We start from the raw sequence: 27,277 nt of genomic DNA, 5'->3' as shown, positions 1-27,277 counted from the left end.
AATGGTACACATTGTCCAGCTTCTCAAACTGGGGCCCACATGCCCTATCAGGTGTACTTGCTGAGGTGCAGAGGGGAAAAGGCAGCCCACAAGGCAAACATGGCCTTTCATAGCATCAATTATATTGAAAGAATGTAATTACAAAAATGCCTAGATATGTATTGCTAGCTATCTTTGAATTCAGTCCCATTTCCCAAAATAATCCCACTGTATCTGCATCTATTCCATTAACCGGAAAAAAAATAGAAATTGTTTCTTACTGGTATATTACCAAAAACATTTTTATAGGACTATAAATAAGGATATATTATAGAGTAGAATATAAAATCTACATAAGTGTTGAGCACAAAATATAAAAATCTCAAATTATCATATTTTCTATGGAACCTTTTTGTTTACTGTATTGGAACCTGTATTCTCTCCAAGGAAAAGACTGAGAAGCACTTATATAAATGTCTAGGTTCTGAAATCTGGCAGATGGGGTTTAAATTCCCAACGCAACACTGACTGTGTGAACTGAATATTTTCCTTAACCTGTTTGAACCTCAGTTTCACTGCCTATAAAACAGAGTCAAAAATCTTTCCTGAAAGGTTTTTGTTAGGATTAAATGATATAGGTATGTAGGTTAGTCAGCAATGACAGTGTTTTTGAAGTAACATGTGCAGCAGAGCCCAGTACCTCTCACCTTGTCATTGCCAGGGCTCTCTTCCTGCTGTAGCTTTTGCTGGTACTTATTCTGTAGCTCTTCTAGTTGAGTCTGCAGGTCCATGACTTTAGCAGTCATTTCTTCTTCACGAGCCTTTACAGTTAAAAAAAAAAAAAGTGCTAATGAACATATCAAAAAGAATATCATAGAAGCAAACACAGTATAGAGAAAACTACCTCTAAGAGGAAACAAATACCCAGAAACATTTTTGGAGACACAAACCACGGTTTCTATTGTCATTGATGACTATGCTCTAAACACCTCCCTTCATTTCCCACTTTTAACACCAAGCTCGCTATTCTTGCGATATTACTGTTCCCTCTCTCACTCTCTCCATCTCCACACCATAAAGCCCATCAAGCAGTTTCTTTCCCCTTAAGCAAGGGTTCCCAGGCTTGAATGACCATCGGTTATCTAACAGTGTGGTGACAGAACTTGAACACAGAGCTTGCGTGTTATGGACTTTGCCCTTTTCCACATTAGGATTTGATTTCCAGGAAATAACCATTAATGCAAACTAGCAGATACTGTTAGGCACAGCACTGATCAACCAGCTGGCAACTTACTGATCATAAGAAGTTGTGGAAGTTTTTTCTAGCCCTTTGGATAAGCTGTCTAAATCAAAAAATGATTCTTTATTCTGACTCAGCAAACCTGCACATCTATACATCTGTCCCCAAACCACACCAGTGGTTCTTTGGGGTAAAATGTTCAACTAAAGTCTATTTTTGAAAAAAATTATTGTCCAATGCATTAGTAACCATGTAATGTCTCCATTTTCCCTGAACTCTGCAAAAAAATAGACAAAGCTGCAAAAGTATATGTGACTTATTGGTCCAAAAATCTTACTTAGAAAATTTATGGTACATAAATCACTTCTCTCTTCTGTTTTGACTGCCCTAGTAAAGGTTATTGCCCATTCTACACTTGTTCATTTGTCTTGATAACTGCCATAATTTATTGTACAGTCTAGACCTCTTCTTGCTCTTATAAATCTTATAACCTTTGTGCTAAAAGAACATTTGGAATTGGAATATTGATCAGATTTGAGTAATGAAGACAGGAAAAGTGTTTGCTGAGAAAAAGACAGAACAGGAAAAACAGCAACAAACAGATATCTGATTTACAGATGCTGAATTGACAGAATGAAGAAACAAATGAAAAGAGATAGGCCTCACGGCACAAAATAAGAGAATGAACCATACACTTAGAAAACCTACTTTGAAATTCCACTGGTCATGAAACTTAGACCAACTGAAAAAGAACAAACTCCTTGTGGCAACATAAGCAAAGCAGAGATGTCTAGTAACTAGCCTCCTTAGACATCTCCCCACTGAGGCTCACTTGAACCAAGCCTCTATCCCTAAAACATCAATCTCAAACTCTTGTAAATATGTTAATGCCCACAATCTTGGTTTACTGTTTTTAGTCTACCATGGCATATCCTGGGTGGATGTTTGTGTCATTGTGGTTTAGGCACCTTTGAAAGGATCACTCCTACAGCTACTTATTCAGTTAGGCCCAGATTTTATTTTATATTTTTATTTCTTTTTTTGTGAGAGTACGGGGGGCGGGGGACAGAGGGAGAGAAAGAATCTTAAGCGGACTCTGAGCTGAGTATGGAGCCTGACATGAGGTTCAGTCTCACAACCTAGAAGATCATGACCCAAGCCAAAATCAAGAAGCGCCCGGGGTGCCCCAGGCCCAAATTTTAATTTGACAATTATCTATGTCTGACATTTCCTTTGACAGTTATGGGATACTATTTAAACCAAGCCCTCTAAGAATTAGGAAAGAATCCCTTCTGTGTTATTTCTAATTTAAGAAACAATTTTGTAAATTCCTGCATAAAAGCTTACTAGTCTTCTGGGAGGAGGGGAAAAAAAGCCAGTATTGTTTTCCTTCAAAGTAAAAACAATTAGGAAACCCGGTTAAATTGAGTTAATGTACATCATGGAAATCATATTTGAAAGACTAGTTATTATGCCAAAGTCAAATAAACTAAAATATAGTCAATAAAACCAGTTTTGATCTAATGTAGCCAAGCTACTTTCTCTCAGTGGGACAGCTCTGAATTGGGACCAGGCTATTACTCAAGCTCACTTACATGAGTTACTCAACTCTTCCTCTGGAATGTCATCACTCCCTCTTCCCAAATGGATTCTTCCCTGCCCTACCATATGTCATCTCCTTCAAATTTACCAAGTGTCTAGTATACACCAAGTATCTGGCTAGGTCTTCAAAACTAGAGATAAATAACAAAATTCCTTTACCTACCAGATGCTTACAATCTAGGAGAGAGGACATATACATTAGTATTTTCCTACACACATATGTATGTATGACAAAAATTCATGTTATAAGTGAAGAAATGGATAGAGAGGAGCACCAAAAGAATATACATGCAATTAATTCTATTTAAGGGGTTCTAAAAAAAATCATATATGAAAACATAATGATGCAGAAAAAATATTCAAAAAGCAAACTTTTGGGTAGAAAAGAGAAAAAATAACATTTCATTTTTGTTTCTGTTAACATAAAACACTGCAATATTACAAAGATGGTGGCAATACAGGAAGATCCTGATCTCCTCCCTCTCCTCCTATGAACACACTGAGTCTACAGCTACATATGGAACAATTTCCTCTTACACACACAAAAAAAGCCTGGATAAGGGACAGCTCTACATTACACAAATGAGGAAAAAACCACATTGAAGAGGCTAAGACACAACCTTGCCATAAATCGTATCCCCAGGATGACAACTAACAACAGGGAGGAAACTCAAAACCCAGAACTTCTCCTGAGTACTGAAGGGTTTGAAATTCACATTGGGCATCCCAACTTTTAAGCCATATACTTGAGAGACAAACCCCCAATACATCTACAAAAGTAGTATTAAAAAAATAGTAAAAATAATGAATTAAGGGAAACACAAAACAAAGAGATGTAGAATGTAACATCAAAAACAAAATGTCAAGGAGTGATTATAATGTTAAGCTTTACAATGGGATCAAACTTAAACAGTTATCAACTTAAAATAGACTGTTATATGTAAGCCTCAAGGTAATCATGAAGCAAACACTATAATAAATACATAAAAGATAAATATAAGCACCCCACCAAAGAAAATCATCAAAACACAAAGCAAAAAAATGGGCAAAGTAGCACAGAACAGAGAGAAACTACAAAAACAGCCAGAAAACAATGAACAAAATGACAACAAGCACATATTAATAACTATTTTAAACGTAAATGGACTAGAGTGTCTAATAAAAGGACTCGGAATGGCTGTATAAATTAAAAATAAGACCCATCTATATGCTGTGTGCAAGAGACTTAGTTTAGATGTAAGGACACACACACCAAAAATAAAAGGATGAAAAAACCAAACTCATTGATACAGAGAACAGGTTGGTAGCTGCCAGAGTTAGGGCATGCGGAGGCGGGAGAAATGGATAAACTGTTTTTTAACTTAAATAAATTGAATTTTTTTAAAAGAAAAGAATAGGGGCAATTGAATGGCTCAGTTGGTTAAGCATCCAACTCATGATTTGGGCTCAGGTCATGATAATCAGGATCATGGGACTGAACTCTGTGTCAGGCTCTATGCTCAATGGGGAGTCTGCCTGAGATTCCCTCTCTCCCTCTGCCCCTCCCACTGCTCATGCACACGCACACTCTTTCTCTCTCTCTCAAGCAAATAAATAAACTCTTTAAAAAAGAAAAAAGAGAAGAGGGGAATGGTTACCTGTGGAGAGAGAAGGGGCAAGATGTAGAATACAGAGAACAGGAATGGATTTTCATTATAGGCCATCCTCTAAACTATACTTATTAATATTATTTTGATCTTTAAACTGTGTGAAAAGACTTGATTCAAAAATTTTTTTCTAAATAAAGTTAAATTGGAAACTTATTTTTTAAAGCCCAAATCTGAAAGATGGTAATAACTACACTAATTTACAAAGTGTGAGAAAGTGATCTGTAGGCACACAGAAAAGCATGACCAAAGGTAAATATGATGAAGAACAAGCTAAAGCTAAGTTCATCTACACCACAGAATGAACTGGAGGAGGTATTATTAGGACAATGGGAAGCCATGAAGGTACTTAGGAGGATCATGTCCTCATTTCAAGACAAAAAATAACTCTGACAAGAAGAGATAAATGAATACCTTAGAAAAAGACTAGCAGCAAAGACATCAGCTGGGAAATTAATATAAAAGAGAAGACCAAATGGAAGATGGCAGTCGGACAGTAGCAATAGAGGTAGTGTTGAGAGGAGAGGAACATGCAGTATGACTCCGTGAAAATCTTTGCACTGAAGGTCTACTATATGTTGGCTATTGTGCTGGAGGCATACAATTATAGGGAAAGAGAGGATTTCTCTGCCTAGTAAATCAGGGAAGATAAGCAGATTTCATGCCCAAAAAGGTGTGGAGATGCAAATGTATGAGGGACGGAGGAAGACAGAAGGTGTGGATCAAAGATGACAAAAGTCCCCAGCATCTTCAAATAGAGGAAAGAATAGTAATAATGTTACCTAAGACAGTAAAGGCAGGGAAATGAAAATATCTCTGTGCTCCATTTTGTTATTAACAAATCTCAGAACTGTTTTAATGGATGATAAAATACAGCATTCTACAATGTCATCATTAAGATACATCATCAATTTGATAACAGCTTTCCAGAGAGGAAAAACACACCACCAAATAAAACATACAAATCCCACATAAAACTCTAATTCTGGAAATGTTAAAATGGGAAAATGGTAGAGAATATGTCTCAGAATCAAAGGAATATAGTATTTGCTAAGAATTGCTAATATATATATATATATATATATATATATATTTTTTTTTTTTAAACTAGGCTCCAGGACCACCTGGGTGGCTCAGAGGTTGGGCATCTGCCTTCAGCTCAGGGCATGATCCCAGAGTTCCCAGATCAAGTCCCACATCAGGCTCCCTGTGGGGAGACTGCTTCTCCCTTTGCCTGTGTCTCTGCCTCTCTCTGTATCCCTGATGAATAAACAAAATCTTTTAAAAAAATAAATGAATAAATAAAAATAAAGTAGGCTTCATGTCTAGCATGGAACCCAATGCAAGGCTCAAACTCACAACATTGAGATCAAGACCTGAGCTGAGATGAATTTGGACACTTAAGCAACTGAGCCACCCAGGTGCCCTGGTAATATTTGTATTTTTAAAAAGAAATTCTTGGGGATCCCTGGGTGGCTCAGTGGTTTAGCGCCTGCCTTCGGCCTAGGGCGTGATCTTGGAGTCCCAGAATTGAGTCCCACATTGGGCTCTCTGCATGGAGCCTGCTTCTCCCTCTGCCTATGCTTCTGCCTCTCTCTCTCTCTGTGTCTCTCATGAATAAATAAATAAAATCTTAAAAAGAAAGAAAGAAAGAAAGAAAGAAAGAAAGAAAGAAAGAAAGAAAGAAAGAAAGAAAGAAAGAAAGAAAGAAAGAAAGAAAGAAAGAAAGAAAGAAAGAAAGAAAGAAATTCTTCAAGACAGAGTTTGTATCTGGGGTGTTCAGATGAGAACTGCTTATTTATCACAAAGTTAGCCCTAGACCTGGCAGCTGTAAGTCTGAGGCCACACCATTCAATACAGTAGCTACAAGCCACCCCAGAATTGTGGCTTTGAGCACCTGAAATATAGCTACTCCAAACTGATGTGGGCTGCAAACATAAAAACACACTAAATCTTAAACAAATAATACATATATAATTTTTACACTGACCACAGACTAAAATATTATTTTGGATATAATGGCTTAACATATTACTATTAAGTTCACCTAGGCAGTCAGTCAGAGAAAGACAAATACCATATGATTTCACTCATATGTGGAATTTAAGGAACAAAACAAATGAGCAAAGGCGGAAAAAATAGGAAAGGAGAGAGGGAGGGAGAAAAAGAGAGATAAACAAGAAACAGATTCTTAATTATAGAGAACAAACCAATGCTTACCAGAGGATGGGGGGTGAAATAGGTGATGGGGATGAAGGAGTGTACTATCTATGATGAACACCAGGTGTTGTATAGAAGCATTGAATCATTATATCATACACTGGAAACTAAAATTACACTGCATATTAACTGACGGGAATCTGAATAAAAACTTTTTAAAAATTTAAGCTCACTTGTTTCTTTTTCTCTTCCTAATGTGGATACTAGAAAATGTTAAACTACACATATGGGTCACATTTGTGGCCAGCATTCTATTTCTAATGGACTGTGCTGGTCTGAAGCACAGGAAGGGGTTTTAGAGAAGAGTCCATCCAATACCTGCCCCCCTCACCCTCCAATTCCTGTCTCTAAGCCTGAAACTTCTAGGATCATTCTTTTAATTTCCCTAATAAACAGTAGATTTTCAAGGAAGAACCATACCACAGGTTGACTTTCTGTTCTGTGCTTCCCCATTCCCTCACCCCTCTACCTGTAGAGGCTGGTCATGACCTTGGAAAGTCTTTTGTCTGCTACCCCATACATCCAGAAACAGAGAAGTAGTTCACAAAAGGGAACATTCTAGCTGTGGCACAATTTGTCCCTGCAAATGAACTCCCTGACTGAGTTTATCCATGATAAATAACTGCTGTGTTCCCCAAGTTCCTTTCTTAGTAAGAAGTCTTTATAAATATATGAAGCTTATGAAGGATCAGTGCTCTCCTACTCACTGTGAAGTTTTAGGCAAATCATTAACTATGCTGAACTTGCTTTGCCTTCAAGGAAAGGGAAGGGAAGGGAAGGGAAAGGGAAGGGGAAGGGAAAGGGAAGGGGAAGGGAAAGGAAAAAGGAAAAAGGAAAGGAAAGGAAAGAAGACTTTAATGTATTTTCCAATTTCAACATTCTCTAAGCATTCAAGAAACAAGTGTTTTTCAAAGCTTCACAGATATATGCTCTACAGAAGTATAAGAAATGAGTGAAATTATTCAAACCTTTTCATAATAAGATCTAAAGTTCAAAAATTATACAAGGTGGCATTTCTAAGCATGTGCCTTATACTGGAATTCCAGCCTTTTCAATTGCATTTGAAATAATATTATTATTAGACTCTGTTCCTGGCTCAGACTTCTATCGCTGCCATACTCTGTTGAGGCATGATTCTCTGATTTATGCATTCTTAATCAACAAATGGTTCCTGGCATATAGTGAAATAAGGCTTGGAGTAACTAAAGAATCTGTATCTCAACATAGCATACTTTACACTGTTTTACATTTGAAAATTTTCTGGAGTCCAAAATACTCACTGACATTCATGGCTTATCTTGACACACAGAAATGGCAATGCTAATCTATCACCAGCAGATTAAGCACACTGAACCAACCTTCCACTAAATATATTTGGCTGATGCATTCTATTTTTTTTCTCCATTTTTTTTCTCTCTTGAGAGCAACAAAAACTGTGAAAATTGGGTTGGGATGGAGTAAAGTTAACTAATCCTCCTGGAAATATCCCAGTAGGTGGCCACATTTATACTCAAACTGTCCCATTACTTAGACTTCACCCAAGCACAAGCTCTCAATTCTTAGTCTGGTTCTCTTAGAATTTAGTCTGAGAGAAATATGAGAAGAGAATCCATTCTTCCCTTCAGTAACTCAGTGTTGCTTCGATACCTGCCAAGTGGACTGAACTACTGGGTTAGCAGAATCTAATCAGGAAACTATGATCCTAGCAGAAATCAATCAGACTCCTTATAAATCTGCATAGAGCGCATATACTAAATTTGGATAATACTAAGCCAAAACAAAAATCCTCTACATTAAAAAAAAAAAAAACAGGAAATCTGATAGCCAATCGTTAACACTACTATGAAATCTAGCACAGCTAAATTTCAAAAAAGAGAAAGAAGTACGGTACATCAAGGATTTCTTCATATCTTTTGGCTGTTCTTTGTAAATCATCTTCCTTCTCTGCAATTTTTTTATATAACTGTTTTGTCTCTTCCTGATGGCTTTCCAAAAGTTCAGCTTCCACTTCCTGGGCTTTATCTAATAAATAAAAGATGGACACACACACAAACACACATTAGGTAAGAATATCTACATGCCAATTTCAGTTCCAAATTAAATTTGATTAAAAAATTGATCATATGATCTCATTGAGTAGAAATGTCTTCATAAGGCAATTAATTAGCAAATGTTTCAGATTCTTTCACCCTTTCCTCCTCTCCTAAAGGCACGCTGCTGCCAGGCAGCACAGGTTCCCACCAGAGAACTTTCTTGCACAGGAATTGTTTTTTTCTCCAGTTTAATTACTTAAAGCACTTAGCACAGTGTGAAAACAATAAATTTAAATTGTAAATAGTCTCTGCTGATTCTGACATGTTCTTTACTGAATTTAAATTCAACTCACCAATAGTTTCTTTTATGGTCACTTCCAGTTCCTGCTCCTTTTGTGCCAGCTGGGTATGGAACTCCCTCATCAGCTGTTTTAATGTGGAATTGTGTCTCAACTCAAGATCTTCCTGCTCCTGTCTGTGTAACAAAAATGTAAAGAGCTAACTGCTGTAAAACACAAAACAAGCTATACAGAGTTACCTAGTCTTCACAACATGCACGTAAGATCTCACTGGTATAAAAACATGTTTAAGGGTGCATATGTGTATATGTGTGGTCTAGGGACAGGAAACTCCTGGGAGGATACAGAAACTATGATTATCTCTAGACAGTGGTCCTGGGGATTTGAGAAGTCTTCTTTTCCACTTTAACTTTTCATCATATACATCTATCTTACATGATAACAATGCTGATACTAAAAACAGTAAAACAAAGTAATTACTAGGATACGTACATAGTAATTGTATAAGCAAAAAATGGTTTTTCCCCCTCTAAATGGACATGAAGTAACACTGCCTCTTGCCTTAAATTGTTTTTATTTCTTCTCAGCATTTAATGTACTTGACTTATGTTTCATAGTTTGGGTAGGTGAAATTTAGTAGGTGCATTAGGCGTAATAAAAAGACTTAATTAAAGAGGACTGTCTTAAAAATACTCATGCCGGGAGACTTCAGTTGGTAAGTGTCCGACTCTTTGCTTTTAAAGATTTTATTTAGGGGATCCCTGGGTGGCTCAGCGGTTTGGCGCCTGCCTTTGGCTCAGGGCATGATCCTGGAGATCCGGGATCGAGTCTCATGTCGGGCTCCCTGCATGAAGCCTGGTTCCCCCCCTTTGCCTGTGTCTCTGCCTCTCTCTCTCTCTCTCTCTCTCTCTCTGTATGTGTCCCTCATGAATAAGTAAATAAAATCTTTTAAAAAAATAAAGATTTTATTTATTTATTTGAGAGCAAGAAAGTGAGCATAAGCGGGGGTGAAGGGGTGGGGGGAAAAGCAGACTCTGTGCTGAGCAGAGGGCCCAACATGGAGCTCGATCCCACCGCCCTGAATCATGACCTGAGCTAAAATCAAGAGTCAGATGCTTAACCAACTGAGCAACCCAGGCATCACAAGTGTCCAACTCTTGATTTCAGCTCAGATCATGACCTCAGGGTCACGAGATCGAGCTCCACACTGGACTCGATGTGCGGCTTAAAATTCACTCTTTTCTTCTCCTCTGTCTCTCCCTTCTCCCTGCACTCACTCACTCACTCAATAAATAAATATTCATGCTGGAAAACTTACTTGATTTTCTCTTCCATTTCTTGTTCATATTCTTTCTTCATGATATCCAATTCTTGTTGATGTTCCTTCCGCAACATTCGAAGATCTTTCTGCAACTTAACAATCTCCTTGCCCAGCTTCTGCTTCTCCTGCTCTGCCCCTGCTAATTTAAATTCCAGGTCATTGTGCTGGACCTCCATGTTACCAGGCAATTTGGGTTGGACTACATGTGATTTGGACTTTTCTTCAGCACTTTCTCCCAAAGCTTTTACGGGTCTATTTTTTTCATCCATCTGTCGTTGTAAAGCCTGTAATCTGTCAAATTTTGAGGTCAACTCTTCCATTTCAACTCTATGCCCTTCCCTTTCTCTTACTAGGCAGGAATCTAGCTCCTTTATCTTTTGCTCCAAGATCTGACAAGTTAGTTCCTTCTCATGGAGAGTTTTCTGGACATCATCAACCACATTTTCCAAGTTTTGCTTTGTTCCTATGGTTTTTTTACCTCCTTCTTCTTCCACATGCTGGGATGCTACCAAGGAATATTTCTTGCCCTTTTCTTCAAGTTCTTCTTGAAGACAATTTATCATAACTTGATCCTCATGCTGCTTTGCTTCGGTGTGCTCTATCTTTATTAAGAGTTCCTGGTATCTGCACTGCATTTCAGAATGAGAAGATACCATCTCTTCTTTTTCCTGCTCTAGCCTCTGCAACAGCTTTTCTTTTTCCATTAGACTTTTTTGTAAAGTACTGATTTTTTCTTCATATGCTTTCTGCACAGAGCTTTCGGGATCTATTCCTTGCTCAGCACAGGTTACCATGTATTTTACTGATGTGGGTACAACTGATGCTTCTGACTGTGGTAAACCTTCCACTGATTTAAGTTTTTCTTCCAACACCTGAATTTCTCTTTCTCTCTCCTGCAGTTTTGTATTTAGCTCACCCAAGTGACCTTCTGTGTCTTTTTTATATTGCTGTTCTTTCTCTTCCATTTGAGATAACAACTGCTTCTTGATGGCAACAATTTTTTGTTCAGCTTTTTTCTTCAGTTCTGCTAATTTTGCAGCACTTTCTAACTCAAGTCTCTCTTCCAGTGCCTTAAACTCCTCTTCTTTGCCCTTCATACTTGAATTCGCATGGTCCAATTCTTTCTTCTTGGTTTCAAGCTCAGATTTCATGGATGACACTTGCTTTTCAAGTCTTGAGACTTTTTCTTCGGCTTCTTTAACCCTGCTGTCCTTTTCGTCTCCTAATTCTTGAATGTGCTGAAGTTTCTGACGCATCTCCTTCTGTTCTGTATCCTTCTGTTGATTGTAACTGTTAAGAACTTCACTTAAAGACTCAATTTCAGTTGTTTTCTGAGTAAGATGCTCTTCTAATTCGGCAATTCTTGCTGTTTGCGTTTTTAACTCAGTCTCTAAGTTACACTCTTTTTTCTCCAGCTTGCTCTTCTTATCTTCCATCTCACCCTTTAAACATACCAACCTCTCATTCTGCTGATCAAGGTCCTCCTTCAATACCTGTATCTGTTCATCCTTTTCACTGGCTTCCTTTGTTTTTAACTCAAGCTGCATCTGCAATTCTTTAATAGTACTTTGATACTGCAGAAATTTTGACTGTGCTTTCTTCTTCCACTCTGAGAATTTGTTGGACAAGTGATCTACCTGTTCAAGAGCAGAGGTCTTCTCTTTATTCAGAGTTTCAACTTTCAAAGATAAATCTTGCACCTGACCCAGCAATTCCTGTTGTTGTTCATCATATCGCTTACTTAGTGATGAGATGGCTGCTTCCTTCTCAGTCAGGCTGATACTGTTCTGAAGCTGAGTGTTCAAATCAGTTAGCTGCTTACTAAGACTGCTGATCTCAGATTTCTTTTCTTTAAGCTCTTCTTTCATCAGTGTGACAACGTTGATGTTCTCTGATAACTCTTTCTTCAACTGTGTGATACAAGACTCTTTTTCAGAGGCAGCCTGTTGCTGGTTGCCTCCTTCCTTCTGTAAGGCTTCTTTTTCCATGACCAGACCTTCAATATCAGCCTTCATGCTCTTAATTTGATTTTCTTTTTCTTCTAATTGATGGGTAGCCTGCCGAAAAGAACTATTTAGTGCATTCTGCTCTTCTGTTAGCTGTCTAAGCTGTGCTTCTAATTCAGAAGCTTTGCAAGTTTTAATCACCAGTGCTTCCTTAACTTTTGTTGTGTGGTGCTGACAGTGGGAAATCCTAGAGAGAATGGCATTAATTTTACTACTACTCATGTTGATTAGCTCATTTGTTTTAGCTTGTAACAAGGCTTCAGTTTTCTTAGAGTAAATATCCAGCTGAACTACTAATTCCTCGGATAGTTTTTTGAATTCCAAGCTTTTGTCTTCTAGGCTTTTCTCACTTCTTTCATGTGAAGATCTCAAACTCTGGAATTCCTCATCTGTGGTTTTCAACTTGTCAGTCAACTCAGAAACCTTCAGTTTGTCTTTTTCTGCTAGCATTTCCAGTTCAACTATATGCTCCTGAAGAGAAGTATTTTCCTTCAGAGAATGATTCAAGTCAACCTCCAGCTTTTCAAGTTGTGCTTTTAGTTTCATTTCATTTTGTGAGAGAGAATTCATATGAGCAGACTTCTGGTGTAACTGTTCCTGTAATTCCTTTACTACTGTGTCCTGCTTAATGCCTTCTGCTTTCAGCCAGGCTAGTTCCTTGTTCATCTCTTCTTTTTCACACCTTGATTGGAAGATCTTTTGCTTTAGTTCTGCTACCTCTTGCTCTTTTTCCTGTAATTGGATTTCATGTTTTTCCTGAAGTTCTTCAGCTTGCTGATTAAGTTTCTTTTCCCAGACTGATACAACATCACTGAGTTCTCGTCTATGTACCTCAGTGAGACTTTCTATTTGCTCCTTTTGGTTTGTTTCCAGTCTTGATACTGCATCACTGATTCCAGCAGAGTTAGCTTGTGCCATTTCCAAAATTTGGGCATTGAACTGTTTTTCTTTCTGACTAAGCTCTAGAACCGTATTTTCAAGCTCTTTTTTAAGTTTGGCTTCCTGATCCAGTAATTTCTTCTTTAACGTTTCTTGCATCTCTTTTGCTTTCTGCTTAATTTTTTCCATCTTTTTTTCTTGATTTTTAAATTTGGTTTCGTATTCCTCATGTAAAACACTAAAACTGTCCTCCTTGGCTGATAATTTTTGTCTAAGTGTTTCAATTTCTTTGCTCTGTCCTTCTCTCATTTGTAAAATTACATTTTCCTTTTCTATCAAACTCTGTTTTGTCTGTGCCTGTTCTGTGCTAGTATCTTTAAGCTGGGACTCATAACATTGGGTTAAAGACTGTAGTTTTTCCTCCATTTCACTTTTCTGTCTTTCAAGTTGCTGCATTAAATCCTGCAACTGGATTTTTTGAGTGTCTAACTCAGTACAAACATCTTTCTTTTGCATTTCAACTTCAGCTACCTGTTTAATAAGAAGAATTCTTTCTGTTTCCAAGTCCAACAACTTCTGCTGCAATTGTGCCAAGTGCTCCTCTGATGCTTTGGCCTGCTCATGTGTAGTACTCCGCTGTGACTCAAAGAGAGCCAACTTAGCAGATGCCTGCTGGAGTTCCTCTTCAGACCTTCTAATATCTGCCTCTAAGTTTTCGACACGTACCTGATACTCTTTCAAATGCTTGTCCTTTTCCTTCAGAAGAAGCCCAAGGTGATTAATTTCATCTTTTAGTGCCTCCTCAGTTCTCTGGAGGGACAGCTCTTGTTCTTTAATGATACTGTCAACTTGCTGCTGGTGATGGCTTTTCTGTTCATCTAGCTTGGCCTCTAGCTCCTGTTTTACTTTATCTGCTTGATCCTTTAGTACAGAAAGCTCCTCTTCTAGCTTGTCCCGGGCCTTTAGTACTTCTGACAGTTCAGAAGACAATGATTCCAGTTCTGTTTGCTTCACATCAAGCTTTTCTAAAGTCTTTTCATTCATCTCTTCTATGTGGGCCTGGAAGACACTCTCTTTGTCTTTCAACAATGTTTCTTTTTCTTCTTCATGCTTTTCTCTAAGTCTTTCCATTTCAGTCTGATGCTGTTGCTTTAAGACTTGGAGTTTTTCAGTCCAAAGGGTATCCTGCTGATGCTGCAAGCTTTCTAATTCTGTTTTGTGTTTTTCAACCATGATTGTAATTTCTTTATTGTGCTTATTTTTTTCAGCTTCCAAATGAATAGCTAAATCTTCGGATTGATTTTTGCTTTCTTGCAAGCTTTTTTCCAAAGAACTTTCCAATTCAAGAATTCGCTGTTAATAAAAACAGATGTATTTTTTATTAAAGTACAGATTTGTTTATTAGCAATGATATATATGACAACACATGTAATGATATATATGACTACACCTATAATAACTACACCTGTTTAAAGATTAAAACTTAGAAAAATAAGGCATTATATCATGCCAAACACTAGAAAGCACAATCTGTGCTCAATTCCTAAAGGAATCACGTAACAAAGAAAAGATTCTATTTTAACACAACTTAAAACTTTCAGATTCTTTCTACCTATACTTTAACGATTTCAGTCACCCATGTTTTCAAGAATATTCTGAATGGATAGTCAAAAAGAAGTACATCATAAAGTAGATAATAGTAACTATTGATAGTAAGATGGTTATTTTTTTTTTCTGTGTGTTTTTTAAGGCCTAGAATATAGTCTATTACCTTCATAATTTAATTTTGGAAGATAAATAATATACCTGGGTTTTCCACTGCAAAATGATTATTTAGGAGATATCTTTTGCAAAAAGAAGCTACTTACACAAATTTTAGCAAAGATTACTGTTAGCTCATGAAAAAGTCAATCTTGACTCTAAAGCAAAAAGAGCTAAGTAAGGCAGAGGCATGCAACATCAAAGCTGAAAAGGTCCTAAGGAATTACCAAAACCAATTTCTCCATATGAAGGTGAACAAATTAAGGTATAATTAATTTACAGGGCAGCCTGGGTGGCTCAGCAGTTTAGTGCCGCCTTCAGGGCAGGGCCTGATCCTAGAGACCCGGGATCGAGTCCCATGTCGGGCTCCCTGTGTGGAGCCTGCTTCTCCCTCCGCCTGTGTTTCTGCCTCTCTCTCTCTCTCTCTCTCTCTCTCTGTCAAATAAATAAATAAATAAATAAATAATCTTAAAAAAAAAAAAAGAATAGGTATCCCCATCCCCCAACCCCCACTTTTAAAAAAATTAATTTACAAAGCTAGCAAGTGGAAAAATCTAGACCTCCTGAGTATCCATTCCCCTCCATCATGCCACATTACATAAATGTTGGCAATGGGAAAATAAAGTACAGTTTAGAACTATGGGAAAAAAGTGTGATTCTTTCACTGTTTAAACCAAAGCAAAAAGTCTAAATAACATCAGTCAATTTATTCAAAACAGGTCATACATTTCATATACTGCTGAGGAGAGGGCCTAAAAATATGTACACTGAGACATATATATAAATTTGTTCACTATAGGACTATGTTATTAACACGGGAAAACTTTATGTTAAAAGCAGGGCATTGGGGTGCCTACATTGTGATAGAAACAGAGAATGAATCATGTTCATGGCATGAGATGAAGCCAGGGCAAATGCTGCCTACAAAGCGAGGCCATTTCCTACAGATCAAGGGCACGTAAACAATGGAGTGGGGATGCAAAGCCCAAGTGCAAAGATAGTGAATGGCAATAGAAACACAGCCAGCTAAAGGCAGAGTCAGCAGCATCATGTAGCAAACACTAAAACCACTCACAGAAAAAGCTCTTATTATCTAAAAATGAAGTGCATGTATGTAAATCTAACCCAGTAAAACAAAAGCTTCTTGACAACTTTATATTGATTGGAAAGATAACAATAGTTTCTGTAAAAATAATTCCACAACTCTAGAACCTGAATATTATTTAAACTTACAGTTCTGTAAGTCTCTGCTTCTTGCTGAAGGTCCCGAAGTTTATTTTCACTCTCCATGAGGATTGCTTTCTTCTGCAACTCTAACTCTTCCAGGGCCAAAGATTCTTGCTGTTCTTTTTCTTGGGTGATCTTCAAATATTCTGATTGACTTTTTTCCTGTGCCAAAAAAAAAAAAAAAAAAATACCACCTTAGACCCACATAAATCTTCAGCATTCTCAACGTACTTCCCTAGGAATCAGGTTTTTCATTTGATCTGCACACCAGCTCTATGAGGTAGGCAGTATCATCATTTCTCTCTTCCCAGGCTCTAGTGTGCAGAAACAAAGCACTGTGGCTTTTCCAGTATGATCTAGCCAATATTTGCCACAATTACTACTGATAAGAAAAATTTTGTTCTAGTAACCCCACTACATCTGCTATTTTTCCACTACTTAAAATGTTTTACAAAACACGCTTAATGTGAAGGCTCCCAAAATTGTCACTGCTACTTCTCTCCACTCCAGAGTTTGGTTATTTCAACTCTAAGCCAAGAAACTAGACTTTAAGTTTATAAAATTTGTGAGAAATATCTCGTTAGAGAACCCTACATAGAAAGACAAATAATGGAGGGGGCTACAGGGACCATGGAGCTTCTGACCATTCTGAAGAAGATGTAGCAGAAAGAGCGGGAGCTGCGACTGCTCATGCTCGGCCTAGACAATGTTGGCAAAACAACCATCCTCAAGAAGTCCAACGGGGAAGACATTGATACCATCTCCCCGACACTAGGCTTCAACATTAAGACCCTAGAACATCGAGGATTCAAGCTGAACATCTGGGATGTGGGAGGCCAGAAGTCCTTGCGGTCCTACTGGCAGAACTACTTTGAGAGCACCAATGGCCTCATTTGGGTGGTGGACAGCGCCAACCGCCAGCGCATGCAGGACTGCCAGGGGGAGCTCCAGAGCTTGTTGGTGGAGGAGCGCCTGGCTGGAGCAACCCTCCTCATCTTTGCCAACAAACAAGACCTGCCTGGAGCACTGTCCTCTAATGCCATCCGTGAGGCCCTGGAGCTGGACTCCATCCACAGCCACCATTGGTGTATCCAGGGCTGTAGTGCCGTCACTGGGGAGAACCTCCTGGCATTGACTGGCTCCTGGATGACATTTCCAGCCGCATCTTCACGGCCGACTGAACCACTCCAGATGCCTCCCACCCCACCTTGCAGTCCAGCCGCCTACCCCCGCCCTCATCAAGCACCATCCATGGGGGAACGAGAGTCAGCCAGCCTGACAAACACCCCCCACCCCACTCTGTAACCTGCTGCTGCTGCTGCTAGTGCTGCCCACCGCTGCTCTGTGGCCAGCTGGCTCCTGTGGCTGGAGGGATGCTGCCCTGGCTGTCACCCTGGCTCCTGACCCAGCCCACCTGCAGCTGCCATGCCAAGAGGAGAGGGCTGGGTCTGGGGGTGGGGGTGGGGGTGGAGCTGCCTCTGCTGCTACCAAGGCTGTGGGCCTCATCCTTTGCTCAGCTGTGAGAATAAATCCTTTCTTGCCCTCAAAAAAAAAAAAAAAAAAAAGACAAATAATGTGACTATATGGATTAGATCAAGGAAACATCTATAAAGTATATTCATATTTTTTATCTATAAAAGCCTATATAACACTTTACAGATGACCTGGGCTCTTTTACCATCCCCTCAATCCCAGAAAGCTGCTTCTTCAATTGTCCTGATCATGTATCAACATCCATATGAGAAGTATTTACTGTCATGAAAAGAGAAGCTCTAGAGAGCACTTTCAACATTTAGTGGCTTTGGACTCCAATTAAGGATACTTATCCATACTTACTGCATTGAGTTCATATTGCCAGCTACAATATTTTCAATTCACTACACACTCTGGTGAAGCATATTGCTTTAAGGAAAGGCACTCTGCCATATGATAAGCAGACTGATTAGAAAATATTAATTTCTTTTTTTTAAAAGATTTTATTTATTTATTCATGAGAGACACACAGAGAGAGAAAGAGAGAGAGAGAGAGAGAGAGAGAGAGAGAGAGAGAGGCAGAGACACAAGCAGAGGGAGAAGCAGGCTCCATGCAGGGAGCCCGATGTGGGACTTGATCCTGGGTCTCCAGCATCAGGCCCTGGACTGAAGGCAGTGCTAAACCGCTGAGCCACCCGGGCTGCCCAAAAACATTAATTTCTAATCAATTTTAAAACATCACCGTAGACATGCTATATTGTCTAATGTAAACTACATTTTAAATACGTCTTTCTGTGCCCATAAAAATAAAAGAGGACCTTTTAATAGTCTGTTGAACTTTGACCATCAACACAAAGCTAACTTTTTTGAGGAGCTAGGTAGAAAGGGGGGCACAAAGTGGCAAGTGCACATGTGTGGGTGTCTCATGTGTATCTGTATCCTGCTCTCTCTACTCAGAATATATTTGAATATATAGTTCAAGAACAGTTCTAGAACACAGTTTTAACAAAGCCAATGTTCAAGTCTCACTGTCCCCAAAGGCCAATTACTCCAGCATGAAAACACACAGATCTTTATGACGAGAATTTTTTGGAACAATTCCCTGCTTCACTTATGTCCTGCTTTGTTCCTTAATCTTTATGCCCTTATGCCATCCTATTATAGTTTTAAGCATTCTTATAAACTACATTAAATCCTTTCTAGGCTGGAGTGCCTGGCTGGCTCAGTCAATACAGCATGTGACTCCTGATCTTGAGGGTCCCATGAGTTTGAGCCCCATGCTGGGGATAGAGTACACTTGAAAAAAATAAAATAAATTAATAGGGAGACTTGGGTGGCTCAGTAGGTTAAGTATCCAACTCAATTTCAGCTCAGGTAATGATCTCAGGGTCGTAAGACTAAGCCCTGCATCAGGCACCAAGCTCAGCATGAAGTCTGCTTGAGATTCTCTCCCTCTCCCTCTGTCCCCACCCCACTTGGTGCTTGCTCTCTTTCTCTCTCTCTCTAAAATAAATAAATAACAAAAATGATTAAAATTACACATACTATTTCTCATCGTTTTGCACTCAAAGTTTTTCAAAATTATACACACTATCTTACAGGTAATAATTTAATATAAAAAACAATCAAACTACATTTTTAGCACTAATACTTCTGTGGTAACCTATATGAAAGGTTTTCACAATTTGAAAAAAATAACTTTCTTGTTTTAAACTTTCAAATTATACTATGCTCCAAAATCTCACCTTTGCTTTTCTGGATATTATTTTGGTTCATCCAGTCAGTTGTTTATTTTACTTTATTTTTAAAAATATCTTATGTATTTGAAAATTACTAATGAAATTATTCTACTTAAAATGAAAACTAGTTGGTCATTTTCATTATTTCTTCTTCTTTAAAATGCATTTCAGAAAACACTTTCTGAGCCCTGAACTCTGGTATAGTCAGTCTAGTGAGTTTCTAGACATTCTTCCTGAATTATGCAGTCACTGATTCATGGCTTTAATTAGCTTCCCCTTTACTTCTCCATAATCATAGCCTACTGCCAAGGTAAGAGGGATGACATACAAATAAACCGGTTAATGAAAGCCTGTTATTTTCACACAATACCAAGTTAACAAGCTCTGAAAGCCCTCTTTCCTGCCTATATCCTATCCTCTCTGCACACTCAAAGTCCAAGGCTGCTAGTAGTCTGACCTCAAGCTGAAAGGTAGGAGTGAGGAGATAACAACTTTATATAAAGTTGCAAAGTTTACCTATAACAAAAACAAAACAGGTACTTACAAGAGCTATTTTCATTTGCTCCTGAAATTGCCTTTCTTGGGCCTGAAACTTCTTAGTCAATTCCTGCTCTTTGCTGGCCAGCTCCTCTTCATGAAGCTTCTGTAGTTTAGCAATTTGTTCTGAGGATTTCTGAAAAGTCAGCCAAATAGTTAAAGTGAAACACTTTAAAATATGTATAATAATAATAAAATATGTAACTCTACAATTAAATAATACTTTATTATGATCTGATCATCAGCCAACTGTGTAAGAGGAAAAATCAAAACATATTTCCCACATAAATCAAAAGTCACCAAAGTCTCAATAGTTAAAAGAAAAGCCAATCAAGCATTGCTAATTTATTTTTTTATGTTTTTATTTTTTAGAGAGAGATTAAGTGAGCATGTGCATGAATGGTGTGAGGGAGGGGTGGAGGGACAGGGGGAGAATCTTAAGCAGGCTCCATGCCCAATGCAAAGTTTGAGCTCATGACCCTGAGATCACGACCTGAGCCGAAATCAAAAGTGACACTTAACCAACTGAGCCACCCAGGTAACCGAAGTATTGCTCATTTAAGACAAGGATGGCAGCTGCTGCTGCAGTAGTAAGTCCTAAAAGGTTGGTGCATTTCCACATCTTGCAGGGATATTCCACACCAATCACAACAGGGAAGTATGGGATGGGGAATAAAGATGTTCTCAGGGGTGTCTGGGTGGCTCAGTCAGTTAAGTGGCTGCCTTGGGCTCAGGTTATGATCCTGGCGTCTTGGGATAGAGCCCCACATCAGGCTATCTGCTTGGCAGGGAGCCTGGTTTCCCCTCTTCCTCTGCTGGCTACCCCCACCCCCCACCCACTTGTGCTTTTCTGCTCTCTCACTCTGTCAAATAAATAAACAAGACCTTTGAAAAAAAAAAATTTCTCAAAGAGGGAACTCCACTACAGTCACACTGCCTTGGCTGAAACAATCTAATTACATCTAGCTTTCCATGCACATACTATTTATTAAAAAGTATTGGCCTTGTTCTTTCTTGGATAGGAAGACTTAATCTTATAAAAATGTCAAATCTCCCTAATTAAATCTATAAATTTAATACAACTGAATAAACTGCCAATAGAATGGGGGTGGAAGGGTTCACTGAACAAAATAAACATGCATGAATAACCAGTACTCTTCTGAAAAATAAGAGTAATAAGGAGAGGCTACCAAAAAATAGAACATATTATAAACAGAGTAACTGTAATAGTGTAATACTGGCACATGGTCAGGCGAAGCATTGGAACAGCACAGAGAATTCAAAAAAGAGACCCATATATAGCTCAATAATTTAGTATAAAATAAAGATACTGTGTCATATCAGAAGAGAAAACATGGATTATTAAATAAATAATTTGAAGACTACTTTGTTCATCTGGAAAAAAATTAAAGTTGGATCCCTAACTCACTCCTAACACCAAATAAATTCTAGTTGGATGAAAGATTTAATAATAAAAAATGAAAGCATACAAGGGCCATAAGAAACAGAGAATTTTAAAATGATCTCAGTGAGACTGAATTTTTAAATCAGAACAAAAATCCAGATAGCATTTAAGGAAAAAAAAAAAATCTTGCATGCCCTCTTCCAAAATAAACTGATCCCAAAGCAAAAACAAATAATAAACAAAGTCAACTGAAAAGAGACAGAGACACCTGGGTGGCTCAGTTGGTTAAGTGTCAGACTCTTATTTTCAGCTCAAATCATGATCTCAAGGTCATGAGATCACCTCGGGCTCTATGCAGGGGATCCTGCTTAAGATTCTCTCTCTCCCTCTCCCTCTGCCCCTGCCTACTTGTGCATGAGCTCTCTTTTTCTCAAAAAAAAAAAAGAGAGAGAGAGAGAGAGAGAGATTATTTGGATAAGTGAACTATATATCCAAAGAACTAATTCCTACTATAAATGTAGAACTTCTACAAATCAATAAGACCAACAGTCCAATAGGAAAATGAGTTAAAGATCTGACCAAGCAACTCAAAGAGAAAAACTGCCAATTCCTTCTAAACATGGAAAAATATGTTTATCATATTGGTAAAAAGATAAGCACATTAAAACTACAATGTTGGGGCACCTGGGTGGCTCAGTCAGTTAAGTGTCTGTCTCTTGATTTCAGCTCAGGTCTTGATCTCAGGGTCATGGAATCAAGCCCCCATCAGGCTCCACGCTCAGCGTGGAGTCTGCTGGTTCCTCTCTCTCTGCTCCTCCCCTGCTTGCTCGCTTGCTCTCAAATAAATACATAAATCTTTAAAACAAACAAACAAACAAACAAAAAGAACTACAAATGTCATTTTTTTAAACTGGTAAGTTTGAAAAGATTAAAAAAAATTAGGTAACACCATCTTTGTGAAGTAACACACTGCTTGTGAGAGTATAAAATGTCCTCCATAGAGCTTATAGCAACTATACAATCATTAAAAATAGACATAACTTTGCCTAATATTCCACTGCTAGGAATCTATCCTAAAAAATATATACAGGTGAGCAAATATGATAAGGATATTCACCATCTGCAATAGCTAAAAATGAAAACTCTAAATATCCATCAGTAGCAGACTGATTAAATTATGAAACACTCATATAGTGAAATCCTGAACAGTCTTTAAAACAGATGTGGCATAAGAGAAAACAAAAAACAAAAAAACAAATGCAGCATCATTACCAATTGCCAATGATAAGGAACATATTAAGTGGAAAAGCAAGATACAGAGCAATATATATAACATGCTATCTTTTGTGCTAAAAAAATTTTAAGAGAGGATTATAAAACATAAAAGAGAAATTATTTGCAGAGACTATCTCTGGGAAGTACATCCAAAAAGATAAAAATTCTTTTCTCTATCAAAGTCATTTTTTCCCTATATCCTGAACTCATGAAATGGTCAAGGCCTAAAATGTAAATTAACTCTTCTTTACAATAAAAAATTGTAGGAAAAGCATATAACTTATGTTTCCATATTGCTGTAGCCTGTTGTAATCTAAAATTATTCTTACATTTGTCACATCAACAACCTCCTGTTTCATTTGACTTAATTCCCGCTGAAGACTGGTGCGTTCCTCCTCCCTTGTTTTTTCAATAGCTTTTATTTGTTCATCCATCTCTGCCTTCATTTTTCTCCGTGATTCTTCTGTTTTTTGGGCTGTACTCAAGGCTTTTTCAAGTTCCTCAAAAGCTATAATGAAAACAAGAGAAAACAAGTATCTCAAGAAATATTATCATTCAGCTAACGTGTTTTACATTTGATTTATGGGAACTAATAAGAGCAGCAGTAGCAAGACAGGTTAAAATTGTCATTTTTGTTTTAAGCCAAGAGATATTTCTGAGCCATTCAACAAAGCCACAAAATGTTCAGTTACTGAAACCAATCTGTCACTGAATTCTGGATCCAGATCTTAAGACTGCCTGTATGAACTTAAACTCAGGAATTTGGGAAAAAATTAAATTACTAATGGCTCCCCACTCCTTCTACCAACAAATGTCCTTATGGATTGCAAATTCCAAGAAATGAAGACTTCTGTGTTATAGAATTTCAATTGCTTCTTTGTTTGCTATAGACTTTTTACCTATCATTATCAATAATTAGGTAATAGCATTACATTCTCACTAGAACATTTTTAAGAATAGAAAAATTATTCTTTGACTAATTCTATTTTTAAAAACCTCTTAATCATACAATAAATAAAAGAACAGAGTTTTCTGGGTTTTGTTTTACCATTCACTAGTTGAATCACATATTAAACAATGTATTCTTAAATGAAATCTACTATTTGCGTAAGTTTCAAACTAGAGCTGTTAAGTAGAAAGAAATCTTTATCTGATTCAACAATATATAGAAAGGCATGACCAGCAAGGAGTTCTTGTGTGAGATAAGAATTCAGGCCCTACAAAAATAATCATCTAGGGTACAGTAGTATGATTTTTAAGAAGACCAAATAGCTCACCCTGCTTCCAACAAAATCATACAGGATGGGTACAACAGCTGGAACTCAGCACCAAAAAATGCATATGTGTATATGGATCTATGTGTATAAGCATCTCTGTGTGTGCATGTGTACATTGTACACACTCTCTCTGTCTACTGGTATAGCAATATGCTGTCAAAATCCTACTGGTTTTATTATCCTACATTATTTTCTTTAGACCTCACAGAAGAGACCAGACTTCCCTTTACCATAGAGATAGACCATAAATACAACATAAATTTTCAAGATGGGTTTTTAATCCTATCAAGAAACATATGTCCAGAGGAGAGATAGGTCATTCATGAATATGTACTATTTTCGCCCTCAGTAGTATAAGAAATGTACAACTTCAACCTATGGCATCTCAAAAAGAAGACTTTTTACCAACCACAACTTGGCTTAATAAATGGTGGTTTGGGCACAGGAATTTTATAACTGAAGACAAATACCTGTTCTATAGCATTTTCTTAATGATAAGTTGCATCAGGACAGAAAAAGATGAAAGGCTGAATTCTGATAACAAAATAACAAATAGGAAACACAACTTACTCTGCTCAACATTTAAAAAAAAAACTTCTTTATCAGCCATATCCTTGATATAAAAAAAAAATCTGTCCAATCTACTCGTTTTATACGTTCAAAAGATAAAACTGATGCTCAAATAGGTCTAAATTACAAAAGGAATATTTATCAGCTGATATCATTTTTAAAGATTCCTAATCTAACTTCACTAATATTTGCCTGCAAAACCAAGATTCTCAGACATATGTTGGAAAATAAAATATTTAAAGAAAATATTTTTTTGTTTTTGTTTTATTCAGATATTTTTACTATACATTTTAGTATCAAGCATAAAGAAATATCTCTTGCTACTAATTTCTTAAAAATTGGTTTCCTAATTTCTTAGAAATAAGTCACGTTATCAATTATGAGAGAGAAATTCCATAATAAAGTGCTTATTGCTCAGTTTGTGTTGAAAGTTTAAATCTGGGAAATAGAAAAATGGGAAGAGGAATGACAATATTGTTTAATGGTTGGATATCACCATCATCTTTTCATTACTGTTACTATAGTAACATATATTCAGTATGTCAAATTTTATCTTAAGACTTCCAAGCACTTTACAGAAATCTCTTAAATCAGGCTCTGGAAAACCTGAATGTAGTTTTGATATTCCTCCAACAAAATTGAGTTTTAAATGAAAAATTATTCTTGATTAAGCAAAACAAAACAAAACTATATATAGGCAATACAAAGTGAATTTTCCTTAGTTTCATTCTTAAAATTCCACAATCTAGTACAGTATAAAAATAGATGGGGTGCTCTCACTTTTTGAAACAAATAATCTATGTTACAAATTCCTATTCAGAAATAATTTTCCAGTAACTAAGTTTTCTAACCACACTCAGTAAATTTTAGAATATTCTCCTATATTATACTCTAATTTTATGGTTTAGTCCACTGACATCATTTTCCTAAGTCACCTGATTATCCATCATTCAATGATTAAAGTAGGATACATCTGGTTCCACAGTTCTTTTTATCTAAATTTAATCCTCTCTCCCACATTCTGCTATCATGTCAGAGAACCACATAATTTTATACCTAGAAAGAATCTTTGAAATCTTGTAATTCAATGTTCTCATTCAAGTGCAAGAAGTGAGGCATCCAACTTGATGATAAACCAACCTGAATATATTAACTTGATGCCAGAACTTTAAAATTATATTTAAGAAACACTCTTTACCTTGTGTCATTTTTTAAAATTCTAAGAATGCTGACATTGATCCAGTTTAGTTGGGCAATAATGTATCTAAACCAGAATTTCTGAAGCAATTACTAATGGCTTCTAACTCTCAACAAAATATAGCATGTTATACCTCTGAAAGACACAGAAAAATGCAATGGCTTTCCACCTCCACCCTGCTTCAAGGAAATATTAAGTATCCAAAAGGAGGGTGGCATTAAAACACATTACATATACTGACATACAGAAAACATACTTCAAACTCATGCTGGATTCTACACTGTAAAACAAAAGAAGCCACTTCCTCTAGGAACTCTGCCTTCAACAATGGGTCCCATTTCAATGCTAAAGGAGAATATACTGAGAGTTTACTTACTATCCAGAAATGTCTCACCCTCTGATTTTATAACCATCAGAGATACAGAAAAGTTGTGTCCATACCTTGTAATGTTCTAAAGATGAATTTCCCCCTCTTTCCAAAATGAAACTATTCTAGGATTTTAATGTGAGTACTAAAGAAGTATGTTGTGAATGTCCACGTAATTTATCTTCCAATTACCAACAAAGGATAAGTGAGTGGGGAGAAAGAAAGCGTGCATCAGCCACAGCTGACAAATCCTCTGCCAACATGCAAGAGAGCAGAGCGCAGGAAAACCACAGTCACAGCACACAACGGGAAGGCTAAGCACAAACTGCTGCCAAATGTTGCAAGAACACATTGTGTTCTTCCAAAGCAAAATTCAATGTATCTCAGGCACTTTTATTTAAAAAATAAAAACTCTGAAAACATTTCTAGGCAAAAATTTAACAAACTTTAAGAATGGTCCTCTGTCAAAAGTAAAATGCAGGGAAGACCTTTTTTTTTTTTCTTTTTTTTTCTAGCTCCTGCTTTCTACTTCAGGTAAGGTTCACTCACATCCATGCAGATTATAAATATGGATAAATGCTCACTAGAAAAAAAAATGCTCACTAGAAGAATTAAATGGGAAAGGTTGGCAATCTATAGCTCAATAATCCAACCATGCATTCATTAAACATTTATTGGATGTTTACCATCTGCCAAGCATAAGGGAGGCACTGGGTGACATGAAAACAATTTGTCACAGAAAGGCAGCTGAAGTAATTAAAGGCAATGAGGAATAAACCTTAGGTAAAACTAGAAAAAATGTGTCATTTGCTTTGCTTCTTCACTATCTTTGCCTCTCCTCATCCTCAACATCCTTACCAACTAGCAATAACAAATGCCAGAATTCTGAGATCCAGGGAGCACTACTGTTTTGTTTTACTATCCCAGAGGACACTTTATTATAAAGATAATAAGACCCATTTTTACTCCCTCTGCAGGGAATACACATAGATACAGAAGTGCAGAAGGGTTGCCCACCTGCAGATTAACTGGTGATCCTCAGAAGCTGATTAATAACATCAAGAATGAATAAGTAAGCCAGTGCCTGTGTCTTTATTCCAGCAAAAAAACTAAAATGCATGTTATTAAACTTAAAAAAAAAAAAAGCAAAAGACACAATACTACAAAATGAATGAAATGCAAATTAACAGAAAAAGCAATAAAATGAATTTTGTCTATTAGAA

The 27,277-nt window shown here is 37.2% G+C and overlaps 1 protein-coding gene and 1 pseudogene across 8 annotated transcripts in view; one reads left to right on the top strand and one right to left on the bottom strand.

Moving 5' to 3' along the window:
- GOLGA4 (golgin A4) overlaps positions 1-27,277 on the bottom strand; it is a 179,075-nt gene that overhangs the window by 24,086 nt on the left and 127,712 nt on the right. For all 8 annotated transcript variants that reach the window (XM_072726415.1, XM_026001027.2, XM_026001025.2 and 5 more), the window contains 7 exons: positions 22,972-23,150; positions 19,970-20,098; positions 16,220-16,375; positions 10,338-14,578; positions 9,074-9,195; positions 8,579-8,709; positions 687-800 (listed from right to left, as the gene is read on the bottom strand). In XM_072726415.1, coding sequence (XP_072582516.1) covers positions 687-800; positions 8,579-8,709; positions 9,074-9,195; positions 10,338-14,578; positions 16,220-16,375; positions 19,970-20,098; positions 22,972-23,150 — 5,072 coding nt within the window. The remainder of the gene's footprint in view (positions 1-686; positions 801-8,578; positions 8,710-9,073; positions 9,196-10,337; positions 14,579-16,219; positions 16,376-19,969; positions 20,099-22,971; positions 23,151-27,277) is intronic.
- LOC112921666 (ADP-ribosylation factor-like protein 2 pseudogene) lies at positions 16,844-17,640 on the top strand (annotated as a pseudogene).

Source organism: Vulpes vulpes, chromosome 11, assembly GCF_048418805.1.
Source record: "Vulpes vulpes isolate BD-2025 chromosome 11, VulVul3, whole genome shotgun sequence".
Classification (NCBI taxonomy): Eukaryota; Metazoa; Chordata; class Mammalia; order Carnivora; family Canidae; genus Vulpes; species Vulpes vulpes.
The sequence above is the reverse complement of the archived record's forward strand: the minus strand, read 5'-3'. Positions and strand labels throughout refer to the sequence as shown.